The sequence below is a fragment of the Rhinolophus ferrumequinum genome, chromosome 21 (genome assembly GCF_004115265.2).
Source record: "Rhinolophus ferrumequinum isolate MPI-CBG mRhiFer1 chromosome 21, mRhiFer1_v1.p, whole genome shotgun sequence".
Taxonomy (NCBI): Eukaryota; Metazoa; Chordata; class Mammalia; order Chiroptera; family Rhinolophidae; genus Rhinolophus; species Rhinolophus ferrumequinum.
This window is the reverse complement of record NC_046304.1, coordinates 7,746,482-7,760,339: the sequence shown is the minus strand read 5'-3', so window position 1 is coordinate 7,760,339 and position 13,858 is coordinate 7,746,482. Positions and strand designations below refer to the sequence as shown.

General features: G+C 43.4%; 1 protein-coding gene across 1 annotated transcript in view; it reads left to right on the top strand.

The window, feature by feature from the left end:
• DNAH9 (dynein axonemal heavy chain 9) overlaps window positions 1-13,858 on the top strand; it is a 311,767-nt gene that overhangs the window by 226,591 nt on the left and 71,318 nt on the right. Inside the window, exons 50-52 of the mRNA XM_033089991.1 lie at window positions 3,068-3,493; window positions 10,047-10,166; window positions 12,541-12,729. Coding sequence (XP_032945882.1) covers window positions 3,068-3,493; window positions 10,047-10,166; window positions 12,541-12,729 — 735 coding nt within the window. The remainder of the gene's footprint in view (window positions 1-3,067; window positions 3,494-10,046; window positions 10,167-12,540; window positions 12,730-13,858) is intronic.

The following is a 13,858-nucleotide window of genomic DNA, read 5'->3' as shown; positions in this document are numbered from 1 at the left end:
AAGGACCCCCCAGAGTATCCTCAGACCCTCTGCATACACAGGACTCAGATATTTAAGGACACTTTCCCCACTTTCTCATGTTCAAAGTTAACAATGAATCTTTAATTAATGCATAAAGAACACATACATCAGAGCTTGGTCGTGAGTCTTTGCACATTTTAAGTACCTGCTTCGGCAGTTTCATTTCACTTTTATAGCTAAACTGAAATAAATCCAATAAAACTTTTCCTGCCGTACTTGAGGAATAGTTTTGCTTGCAATTTCATGGCTTTTTTTTTTTCCCCTACGAAGTTACTTGAAATTTTCTATTTGGTTGCTTTGCACTTTTTACAGGGAATTTTTTTTATTATACAAATAGCATATAATGGCATCTTCATTGTTAAACATAATTCAAATAGTATAAAATATATAGAATAATATATGGCGACCCTCTTTTCTACGCCAGCCCTAGTGCTTTCCCAAGAGAGGACTCCTTATCTGTGTATTTATATTTGTACAAATGCACATATAAAATACATCATATTTTAAATATAAATGGATAATGCCAACTGACTTTCCTTCCTGAAACAAGATTATTTCATGCCTCTACATACATTAAAACCTTACTTATTTAATGTTTCTTAGTATTCCATGTTATAATTGTACTTTATTAATTGTTTAATAATTATTGTTGAGTATTTAATTAGTTTGTCTCTCCAATATGAATATCCTTGTGCATACACCTTTGTTGCATATGTGCAAATATTTCTCTGGACCAAATAAAAAGTACACTTGTTTGGTAGAACAACATGGCAGGCTGAATAATGCCTCCTCCACCCCAAAAAATATTCACACCCTAATATCTGGAACCTGTGACTTTTACTTCATATGGCAAGAGTTACCTTGTAGGTGTAATTAAGTTAAGAATCTTGAGCTGGAGAGGTTATCCTGGATGACCCAGCTGGGCCCTAAGTGTAATCACAAGGGCCCTTAGAAATGTTCCTTCCATCCTTGCGTTCCTGTTAGCAGTACCGTATTACCTACCCTGAGGTGGTTGGTTTCAGGAACCTCGCCTAACTAAACAAGATTTCCCAGGGCCATTTTATTTTGACTTACATGGAAGAAAAAGTCTCCTTTCCGGCTGGTGGCAAAGTGAAGAGTGTAGCCTGGAGCTGCCGGCACCCATTCATTCCGTTCGATCGTTCAGCACACATATTGATGAGTACTTACTGCATGCCAGTTTCTGTTCTAGGCATGAAAGTGAGGCTACAGTGGTTGACGTGGGGTTCCTCTTCTCATGAAGAAGAGGAATATGGTAATTCAACAAGGAAAAAGTGGTAATTGTTTCCGATTGCCCTGAGTTCTGTGCTCAGATAGGAAATGACTAAGCAGAGAAAGTTGGCAGGGAGAGTCTTTCTGTGTGAGGACTTTTTGAATTAAGATGAGACCTTGATGAATGAGAAGGAATCAGCCATGCAAATGGTTTCGGAGGAAGTGAGCCAGGCAGAGGTGCTCAGGTGGGAATGAGCTTGGCAGTCGCTGTGCTGGAAAGTGACTGGGGATGGAGCTTAGTGCGAGATGGAGAAAGTGACCCTAGTTGAGGTCAGAGAAGTATGTCATGTGCTTTGCTACACAAGGAAACTGGTATGCAGAAAAGCAGAAACAAGAAATGATCTGGAGAGTCCTGCAAACATTCAGAATGCAGTTCCTCTCACACTTACAGCCAGGTCCAAGCCCATCCTCCCCAGATGCATGAGTGAGAAAATCCCCCTTTGTACTTCTGTACAGCTGGGTTTTCGTCACTAAACCCAAAAGAGTTGTGATCAACAACGTATAGATATTTATGAACATAAAAAAGACTAGAAGGAATTACATTGAAATATTAACGATGATGTATCTGGGTTGTAGAATTCAATTTTCTTTTTACATATTTTTATGTTTTCTTAATGCAGTACATCGAACATAATTAACTTTAAACGTTTTACAGTTGTGGGGTTTTTGTTTCTGATTGGATTTTCTCACTTTGCCTTCGGCCACCCAGGGGAGCCCACTGTGACAGGCACACTGGCCTACTTCCTACATCTGTGCTGTCTCTCGTTCCTGCCCTTGACAAGCTTGTCATTCATGACCCAATGTGAAAATAGTTGCAAAAGCAAACAGAATATTTTCCTGGGTATTGCTGTTAGACGCTAGAAAAAAAATCCCCCTCGCATGTAGATCTCCAGGCCCAGGAGCACCCCAAATTAATGTGGCACATGGACCTAATCTTTGAAATTAAGATTTTCCCGCTTTTACAAAATCAGCCTCAGAAGCAAGTGCTTTCGAGGTCATAGGCTTCTCAGTGATGGTCACAGGAAACCTTAAATCCACTCCATATGCATTTATGACACAATTTCACTTACTGATTAATGGGTCCCCCTGCTCCCAATTTACAGATGAAAACACTGAGGACTGGAAAGTTTCAGTGACTTGCCAAGATCAATACTTTCAGTCATATCTTTCCAGAGCAAGTGAAACTTAAGAGTATAAGGACAAGCCCACGTCCAGGCAGAGGCAGCAACTGCATAGGCTGTGCATAGCTTTCGGTCTGAATTTTCTTGGCAGAAAATGCCACTTGGCTATCAGGACAGTCAAGTGTAGTTAGAACAAGCTCATGGAACAAAGCAGTTTAATTAAAGAAAAAAAAATTAGTTGAATTACTGTGCTAGTCTCTTCAATCCAGGATGGAAATTAATTTATAATAACCTTATCTTTTATTCATGGCAAGCTGCATATCTCAGAGTATGTTGGCATCCTTATATTTCTCAGTCGAATGTGAAATAATTGTGTGTTTCTAATGGGCAGAGAGTCCGTTAAAGTGCTGGAAAAACATAGCTGAGTCTCGGCTCACCATTCAGGGAAGTCTGAAGCCCCTGGGGAGTAGCTGTGGTTTCCTTCTGATGAGTCAGGATATTTAAAATTCAGAGGGCTGCTGCAGGCTTCAAAGCAGCCCTTTCAGATTAATCACTCCAGAGCCTCGCTCCATCAGTGGCCAAGGACAAAGGAAGCCCATTCATTTTCCTCTAACAGCCTCCTCGTCTTTCCTCAGACCAACCTGACAGAGCTGAAGTCCTTTGGTTCTCCACCCCTGGCTGTCAGCAAAGTTAGTGCTGCCGTGATGGCGCTCATGGCGCCTGGGGGAAAGGTGCCCAAGGACCGGAGCTGGAAGGCCGCTAAGGTCGCCATGGCCAAAGTGGATGGTTTCCTGGACTCCTTGATCAACTTTGACAAAGAGAGCATTCACGAGAACTGCCTCAAAGCCATCAGGCCATATCTGCAGGACCCCGAGTTCAATCCAGAGTTTGTGGCCACCAAGTCCTACGCGGCTGCAGGCCTGTGCTCTTGGGTCATAAACATTGTGAGGTTCTACGAGGTGTTCTGTGACGTGGAACCCAAGCGCCAAGCATTGAGCAAAGCCACCTCGGACCTCGCAGCTGCCCAAGAGAAGCTGGCAGCTGTTAAAGCCAAGGTCACGGTAAGTAAGCGAAGCCAGAGCCCCCTGACCCTGCAGGGTAGCTTCTAATACAAACACTCTCCACCATTTCCCAGGGCCTAGTGTCCCGATTTTTAAAGAGAAGCAGGAAAACCAGATTGTCATGCAAAATCTCCAGATTTTTCAATAGAGGCAACTTTTTACATTTCTCTTTCAAACACTGTATAGTCCAAATTGGATAAATCCACTGGACCACTGGTTAACGTTGTGCCCCTAAATATTTTTTCTCCCTTTCTTCTGAGGAAGGAAAAGATGACAGATAGATGAACAATGTTATCCACGGAGCCAACTGTTACCTCATTGGCCACAAATGAATTTAGCATTTTTGGCACATCTGGTAGTTAAGAATAAAAGCTCAAAACTTTGAGATTCCTTTTTCCTATTGAAATGTAGGTTTTAGCCACCGGACCTCATGTTGTGCACCTATTGTCTTCAGTTCTGGCCAATCGTCCTCCTGTATCCCTCTCAGCAGTGTAGACGTGTGGGGCTGCTGGACACGTTTTATGTTATCTGATTGTTTTATGAAGGCTTTTAAAAGTAAATAGTATATTGTGGTTTGCAAGATGGTCTCTTGACCATGAATATAAATCTGTGAGGGTTATTGGTTTTTATTAACCTCTTGATATTTGATTATATATATATATATCAGTCTCACCCAGGATTGGGGGTGGGGATAGTCTTGTGTTCACACCTATTTGAGAGGGATTTCCCTTAAACCTCACCTTTGCTGTTGAAATGGATACTACCAACGTGAGAAGCAGAAATCAGAGCCCTGTAGGATGGCATAGCAGCTAAAAATCCATCGTCAGGTCTCACTTCCAGTCCAAGCTAGAATGTTTGCTAATACGTAACCTTTAGAAAGGTCTTTACAATGCCTGCACTTCAGTTTCCTGGAGTAAAATGGATGCAGTGATATCCCCGCTCATTCAAGGACAGAATGCATATAGTATAAAGCACACTCCCAGAGCCTGGCACATAGTAACACCATGAGCTGCTGCCAGGATGGAGGTGACAACAGTGGTTCTCATGACCATTACTGCTTTACCTCTACTCTCCTCCTGCTCCCTGTCCTCCTCCTTGGGCTACGTGTGCTTTCACAGGCACTTACAAGCCCTGGTTATCAGTCACTACTGTGATCAAGTTCCATCCAAAACCTTTCCCGGGTCTTTCCTATCCACACATACGTTCCAGGCCAATAAGATTCTTTTTTTTTAAGTTTATTGGGGTGTCAATTGTTAGTAAAGTTACATAGATTTCAGGTGTGTAATTCTGTATTATATCATCTATATATCACATTGTGTGTTCACCACCCAGAGTCAGTTCTCCTTCCATCACCATATATTGGATCCCCTGTACCCTCATCTCCCACCCCCCTCACCCCTTACCCTCTGGTAACCACTAAACTATTGTCTGTGTCTATGAGTTTTTGTTTCTTTATTTGTTTGTCTTGTTCCTTTGTTGTTTTCAGTTTTATATCCCATATATCAGTGAAATCATATAGTTCTCAACTTTTTCTGTCTGACTTATTTCGCTTAGCATTATAATCTCAAGATCCATCCATGGTTGTCACAAATTGTACTATTTCATCTTTTCTTATGGCAGAGTCGTATCCTATTGTGTATACATACCATATTTTCTTTATCTAATCATCTATCGAAGGACACTTTGGTTGTTTCCATGTCTTGGCCACTGTACATAAAGCTTCAGTGAACATCAGGAGCACATATATCTTTACGGATAAATGTTTTCAGAGTTTTGGGGTAGATACCCAGGAGAGGGATTGCTGTGTCATATGGTAATTCTATTAATTTTTTGAGGAACCTCCATGCTGCCTTCCATAGCGGCTGCAGCAGTCTGCATTCCCGGCCACAGTGTATGAGGCTTCCTTTTTCTCCACAGGCCAGTAAGATTCTTGCTGCAGCTTTCTCATGAGGATAAAAAGGGTTTGACTAAATGTGAAACGTAAGAGTGTAGACAGGCCGCACACTTCATGTCATGGGTTTATTGATTGATACAATTGATACATTAACTTCTATGGCTAAAGGCGCTAGTTCAAAGGTCACTGCAACCAATCTCTCTATAAAGAAAAGGTACTTTCTGGCAAAGCAACTAATCCCCTCTCAGTATGTTTGCTTTATAAATCCAGTTGTTCATGGGCCAATTTACTTAAAACAAGAGATGACCGTCATAACAGTGGCCCTCTTCAAAGAACACCAAATGCAAAACGCCATACCATCCCCAAGACTGCTTTTTGGGGGGAATACCTCCTGATAATTTTCTTATTCTCTCAGGATAGTGTTACAAGAACTGCGTTTTCAAAGATCTCTTCACTCAAGTTATTTTAACTGAAGGAACATTTGGTGCAAAGGGAATGTTTTCAAATGTTTATACCTTGTCAGTAGCCAACATTCACATGATGGGCCCACTCAACCTGTGAAAGCAATAAGAATATTTTAAAATACTTGGCTACCTTACGAAGGCACTTCTTTTCTGCCAAAATAGTTTTTGGGAAAAAAGAATGTTCTTGCTTTTAACAACCTGCTCCCCATCCTTTGCTTATTTGCATGTCCATCAGCCTCCCAAGAGTTTGAACACTCCCCCACCAATAATAGAGGAGACTTGCTAACTGACACCCCTCTCCAACACGGAGGCTCCCCCAGGGCACGGCAGTTCTTCCCTATGCACCCCCGGGGCCATTGCCAGCCTTCTCCAGTTGCGCCCCACCCCAGTTTTTTTTTTTTAAGATTTTAGGATAACTCCAAGTAAATTTTATAGTCAAGATGCACAAAGTGAAAAACCATATTTCAAAACAAATGATACGATATAATTTCAATTTGATTATACCTATAATTATAATGCATTAAAGTATGAATAGAGGTGGTTATCTCTGGGTGATAGACTTTAAATGGTATTTGTTTATCTGTACTTTCTTTGTTTTTATACTGAACATACTGTATGTTAATGTTATAATTCATAAAAAGAATAGTAATAAAAACAAGTAACACATTTTCATTGAGCATATACTCACCACAAGTAAAATATCAAATAGTAGAGAGGGTTTCTAATGAGAAACAGCAATCTCCTGCCCTTTCAATTATTTTGTCTGTTTGTCGATGCCACTCAGAGCTTGCTATCTAGTGGCTCAAATGTGTTTTATGTGGCTCGCACGTAGTGTTTGAAAACAACTTCATTAATGCCAATATTTAAAACAATAGAAGCCTCTTGTAAAAATCTGAGTTCTGGCCAGTCTTACAATAATAATCAGAAGAGTCCGAAATATCAGTAACTGACCCTGGAGTTAAGTAGTAGCTTCGCATTCCAGGAGACAGTTCCGCCAGAGTCCCCATGTTCCTCTTCTTGTCAACACCAGACTCACCTGACCAGTTGACGTTGTCTTCCTGGCCTCTGCTCGTTAGAGTTTCAGACTTCCGTCTATGAACTGCACTGGCATCCCTATTCTTGATGTTTCTTATTCAGGCAGCTAGCTTTCTGCTAGATAAGGCTCAAAGATGTTCATTCCATGCCTTCCCCATACCGTTATGGCAACTATTTTCAGTTGATGTAACCTTTATTTCTTGTTCCATCACATAGAGGCAGCATCCTTGGAGCCCTCAGTTTTCAAGATGAAGTCTTTACTCTTTCCTTCAGCTCTCCTCCCTACCTTCCGCCTCCCAACTTTTCTTATCATTCCTTATCCTTACTGTTGCTTTTTAATCACCAAGACTGAAAATACCGACATTCTGCTCTGTAACCAAAATTAAGTGTCCCCCTGACAGATTCAAAAAGTTGAAAAATCAGTAAATTCCATTTATGTCCTGTGACCATGTCTGTGTTGTTCATAATAGATCTAAGTGGCGCACCGTAATTACATTGCCCTTCTTATACAACGTTTTTTCCACCCCTGAGTTTCTGCTTTCCTGTTTTTTTTCTCTTTCATTAGTTCCTTTTGCACAGCCTCAATTACTTTTTTTAATTTTTAAATTTTTTTTATTACTGTCATGTGTACAAAACAACATAGTGATTGGACATTTACACCCCGCACAAAGTGGTACCCCCCAACAAATCTACTACCCATCTGATACCATACATAGCTATTAAAACACCATTGACTGTATTCCCTATGCTGTACTGTACATTCCGTAACTATATGTATATTTTAATTACAGTTGACTGCGTCTAATCCAGTGTTCATTCTATCAAGTCACCCTGTACCCCCAAGACGTTTCTCCCTTATCCTTGATTCAGAGCTCTAATCAGTGTTAACATACATCACTGCTTTCTTGGGTTGGTTCCAATGACTTTGGGACCCTAGGTCTTCTCCTTTCTTGATGTCTTCTCCTGTTTTGCGCATTCTTAAGAAATTTTAAGTAAGAAGTAAATTTTCTGAATAGTTCCAGTCTGAAAATGTCTGTATTTGTAAACTAAACTGACAATTTTGCTGAGTATTGAATTCTAGTTGCTAATTTTTTCCCCTTAGAACACTGAATGTTTTATTTATCCTCTCATCTATTGAGGTCTGATGAACAGTCAGGGTCCATTCCTTTGTGTAGGCACTATATTTATCTTTTTGGAAGCCTTTCAATTTTTTTTCCCTTGGTATCTGAAACTTTACATTGATGTGCTTAGCCGCCATCCTGTTTTCATTCATTGCACTTGGCACATAGAGACTTTTCTTCAGCTCTAAAAAATTACTTTGTGTTATGTTTTCGGTAATCTCCCTTCTGTCTCCTTTTTAATTTCATTTTCTAGCACACGTATGGGTTAGATGTTACACCTTCTGATGGGTCCTCTATTTTCTCTAATCTTTTTGACACTTTGTTTTCTTATATTTTCTAGATTTCCTCAAATTCATCTTTTAACCCATCCCTTGAATGTATTATTTTTTACATGAACAATAATGATAATTTCCACATAGTTTTTTGTTCTCTATTCATTTTACTATCATCCTCTTCATGTTTTATGGATGAAACATCCTGAATCTCTCTAAGAAACTAATTATAAAGGGTTTTATGCTTTGTTGTTGTTTTTAATGACTGAAGTTATCTCTTTGCCCCAGGTCGTTTTTTCCTTCTTGTTTACCTTAACCTAGGCTTTTTATCAAATCTCTTCTTATCCTTTCATGTTGAAAAGAGACGTGATCAAACACTGATTGTAGCTGTGCAGGCAAGGGCAGGGCTGGTTCACTGGCAGATTTTGCTTTCAAGATCAGATGAGTTATTCTAGATACATCCTAAGTACCAGAATGTGTTGTCGTTTCTCTGCCACTACTGACTCTCCTGCCTAGGGACACAGATGCCTGGTGGCACTGCGTGCTGGGCACGGAAACGGAGCTATGGGGTGGGGATTAATAGGCTTCCAATTAACCCTCCTATTTTCAGCATTCCCTGCGCGCACCTGACAGTTCCCAGTCCCCCCGGGCACATGGGGCTCTGCAGGTCTGATCAGCTTCCTCTTTGGTGAACCGAGGCCATCTCGAGGTTGCAGCTGCCTCTGCACTGCTCCGGCCGTTTCCACTCCTCTGTCGGTGAGGTCGTCCATCAATCTATTAGAATGTCTCACCCTCCAATGGCCCTCAACATTTGCTTGGTGTGGTGAGCTTATGCTTTTTAAATTGCTTCACAATCATTTTAGACAAATCTTGGGAAGAAGAGGAAATATATGAGTGTGGCCAGTCTGCCATCATGAATCAGATGCCTTGCCACCTGCTTTTCAAACTGTTTGGCCCTTAATTCATTTCTCTTGTGACTTGGTCACGGCCAGCAGAGCAGCCTGAACCCGGGTTACTGAATAGACATAAGACGCACTCGGAGGCATCTGCAGAGACGTCACCTGGGGGCAAGAAAAGCTGCGTGCTTCCATTCTAAATTCTTAATCAATTTAGAAAACATTGAAACCATGTCTTTTAAAAAAATGTTCCTATACTTTGGGATAATGGAAGAGAATAGATGAGGTTACGTAAAAGTGATCTTGTGCTCCTTGGACCTTAAAGCACTGGGAGGACTTGGGTTGCAGACAGACCAGCCCCAAACTGCAGACCTGCCTCCGCAGCCACTGCAGGTGTCCCTCTGAAGCCTCCTTGGTGTCTTTCTGACCATTTTTAGGCCCTCCAGCCTTTGATGTGCTGTTGCTTCTACTAGCAGCACCTGCACCTTTTTGGCAGGCTACTGGAACCCATTTTTTCTGAACACAAGGAAGAACAGAATGTGTGCACCCTCCCTCCATGTCCGTCACCCCTCCTGGCCCTGAACCAATGGCTGAGGTGCTGGAATAGGGAACCTCAGCTCTCTCCTTGGGTCAGGACTGCCCTGGACTTCTGCACCCTCTCCCCGCGGGATCTGGCTGAAGTCCTCACTGGGGCTCTGCCTGAGATTGCCCCTAATTTGCCTTCCTTCTCTGCCCTGTTCTGCCCTCCCCGGCCCCTTCCTACACACACGGGGGCTTCCTTAAAAACTGCTTACACACGAGTCCTTTCTCAGCAGCACTGAGGTAACTGGGGCTGGAATTACTGACGGACCTCGTGTTCCTTTCTGAACAGCACCTTAATGAAAACCTGGCCAAACTCACGGCCAAGTTTGAGAAAGCCACGGCAGACAAACTCAAATGTCAGCAAGAAGCTGAAGTGACAGCAGGCACCATCGCCCTTGCAAATCGCCTGGTGAGTGTGAGCCTCCAAAGCCATCGAGCTTTAATGATATTAGCAGAACTTGTCAGGTGCTGCAGAGGTGCCAAATGGATGAGCCCAGCTTAGCACTGCTTTGACTGGGATGGGGGCGGGATATTAAAATGGGCTGGGATGCGGGGACTGATTCCTGAGAAAAGTGTCAATGTGTCCCCTGGTCTGGTCACAGTTTTCCTGCAGAGATGGTTGGGAGGATGGGAACACTGGCTCATCAGGCAGCCCATGCCAGATGGGACAAGCTGACATAAATGTATAGCGACCAGAGGGAGCGTTAAAGGACAAGCCAGCATTTGATAAACTCTGAAACTGTTACTCATGTAATGTTTGATAATAAGGGTGTGGCCAGGCTTAGGAACTGAGATGGAAGTAGAAAAGAATGCGACTTATTGACCCTGAGCATTTCTGAATATGACCTTACCTATATGCAAGTACACACACACACACACACACACACACAGCCTCTGGCCACCCTCAAAAAATAAATCTGAGGGTCGGAACAGGGTGCTTATATAATGTTCTATTGCTGCATATCAAATTACTCCAAAATGTAGAGATTTAACAAGACTCATTAAATCGCACAAGTGTTTGGGTCAGGAATTTGGGCAAGGTTCATCTCACGGGTCATTCTGCGCGGTGTGCCCACAGGGCCACGTGGCTTTATTCAGCAGGTGGCTGTGCTGGTTTGAAGGGTCCAAAACAACATCCTTCACGCGCACCTTGTCAGGGATGGCTTTAAGAGAGGCCTCTGCTGGGACCCTCTCCCTCTCAGTGTAGTCTCAGGTCTCTCCAGCAGGGTCGTCAAACGTCTTACAAGGTGACTCAGGGTTCCCAGAGCAAGTGATCCAAGAGACAGGAAGTGGAAGGTTACAGTTTCTTAAGGCCTGGGACCGAAAGCCAATATGAGGCCGCTTCCAGTGTGTTCTGTTGGTCAAAGTAGTCGCAGATTCAACAAGAGAGAGAGAGAGCAGACATCAACTCTTGGTGAGAGGAGCGTCAAAGAATTCATGGGCTTATTCAACCCCCCATGGTTACGCCTCATCATAAGTCAGCTGAGATCTTGCAAAGCGGTATCTGCTGCATGTGATTTCTCTTCAGTCAAAGAGCCCTTACAGCACCTTCATCAGCGATGAAGGGAGGTGGAACCCATACCTTCTTAACGTTTATTCCAGCCACAGTTATTCATATCACAAAGCCAGATTTTCTAGAGTCACACCAATCCCTGAGCTGAGCTGTGCTTTAGTGAAGAGAGGCTATGCCACAGGCGTGTGTCTGCGCAGTTATCTGTCCAGCCCGCTGCTGCATAGCTTTGAGGTGATCGGTTTAGCGGAACAGTTTGGTTTAGAGACAGCTCCTCTGCAAACGTGCAAGAAGTGGTCCCAGCCACTTAGCTGGCCTGTCTTCTGTTCAGTGCCGTTTGGTTTCCAGAACTTAGCAAAGGCTTCTCAGCCTGGCTGGAGCATTTTCTGAGTTAGTGCTCGTGGGAGGCAGTGGGGTACTCTGCTCCAGGAGTCCAGATGCACGGGCTCCGAAGCCACCCTGCCTGTACCGACCTAGAGGTTCTGGCAAGATACTTCAACTTTTTGGTCTTTATCTGTGTAATCTAAACATGGGCGTGGGGATAGCTGGGTTGGCCAGTCCCTAAGATCTCCGCCAGCTCTGGCATTCTATGCTGTCTTTCAAGGAAGAAAACAGGATAAATCATAACACAGAAGCTAACTTCCGCCATATACCTAACAGTTCTCTGTAGAAAGGATGTCTGTGCTCCCCAGAGAAGGGTGCCCCCAGAATGGTGTGCCGTACCAAAGCGGGTCAGGCAGAGTCAGGATGTGTTCTGCAGTCTTGCTCTTTGGTACTCACCCATGTTTCAGTACTTCCAACTCTGTGTCTTAATTACCATGTCTGTCTCCCCACCCACTGTGAGTTATTTATAGCACGTGAAATTACTTTTATTTATTTTCATATCCCAGCATTTGGAGAGGCGATGGGAGTGCATAATTTTCTAATACGTTTTGCGTACCGGGTACTGTGCTAAGTGATTAACATCCACAGTCACATTTAATCCTTTCACGGTGGGTGGTATTCATTTCCATACCTATAAAGGGCCCAGCCTAGAAGCGTGCGTTCAAAACCTGTCATCTCTCCACAGCCCACCTGGATAGCCCAGAACAGGTGCTTATTTACAGAAATGTGTGCTGCAGCCAGTACAGATCCCCAATGACCAAAAGGGCACATAAGTGATGTCCCGAGTCTTCTGCTATGAAATGTATACTCTGTGCTCTCCAAGACGGAATCCATGGCTCTCTGCAGCCTGCTGTATAATAAGATTTCTCTCTGGTCTTTGAAATGCTAGGTGGGAGGACTTGCTTCTGAAAACGTGAGGTGGGCAGAAGCTGTGCAGAACTTCAAACAACAGGAAAGGAAATTATGTGGAGACATTTTACTTACTACGGCCTTCATTTCGTACCTTGGCTTCTTTACAAAGAAATACCGGCAGAACCTCATGGACGGAACCTGGAGACCCTACCTGAGCCAGCTGAAAGTACGTACAGCCAGAATTTCTCCTGCCCACATCAGCCCGTGGGTACCAGTGAGTTCACACGACAGCAATAACCGAAATCTTCTTGTCCCTTCGCACATACTTTCTCCCACCACCACCCGAGCGTCCCCTAATGATCTCTGGGGTCCAGGAGTGACACATGTGCACCCATGTCCTTCCACTCTGCCCTCCCTTACTATCCCCCGCCCTCTAGGCCACCTGAGGTCAGCATCTCTCTTCTTATGGGGCTCTCTATGGGAAGTCTTGTCCACTGCCAAGCAGGCTGCATCCTGGCGTGCCTCCAAATGATGAAGCCTGAGCAGCACCAAAACCACCCTGTGTTTCCCTCCAAACTCACTGCTCTTGAACCAGACTTGAGAGTAGCAGCAGAGTCACATGGCCCCTTTTCCAGATTCTGCGTTTTACCTTGTCCCTGGGCCCCAAAGCTGCATGGTGTGTGTCTGTGGTTCACAAACAGACCCCCTTCTGAAAACTTCATCTCCTCCTGTCCTGCGTACTCAGCTTGTTCTCTTAGCGTAAGTCGGTCCAGTTTCCTTCAAGCTCCTTTCTCTATACTGATATGACGAAGTGGGAAAATGTTGGTTCCTAACTGAAGGGGGTTCAGGTTTGTGTCTGGAGCCCATAGTCAGAATAATACCTCGTGTTACCTTGACACACACTTCAACATCACTCAGATTCCTCAATCCACAAATATTCACTGAGGATTGATTCTACGACCCCACGAGGCAGGAGCTGCAAAAGACATTCAGACCAGAATGCCTGCAGGAAATTCACAGTCCAATGGAGGAGACTAGGTTCATAACCAGCAGCCGTAGTAAGAGCCCACAAAGTGAGGGTTTTATTCCAAAATTCATTGGCACATGTCTCCTTTGAACACAAAACCCACGTTGTCGAGTAATGGTTGCTTTCACACATCGGCTCATAAAATCTCACCGGATAATTTGTTGAATAGTGGTTTAAAAACTGTGACAGTATCAGGAAATGAACAAAAAATAAAGCTGGTGTGTATTTATCTTGAATACTTGTGGAAAAGGAAACTGTTGAAAAGATGTACGCTAACTGAATGGACAAAGATAAGGAGCTCAGTGGTACTTAGTGAGGATTGTTCTGG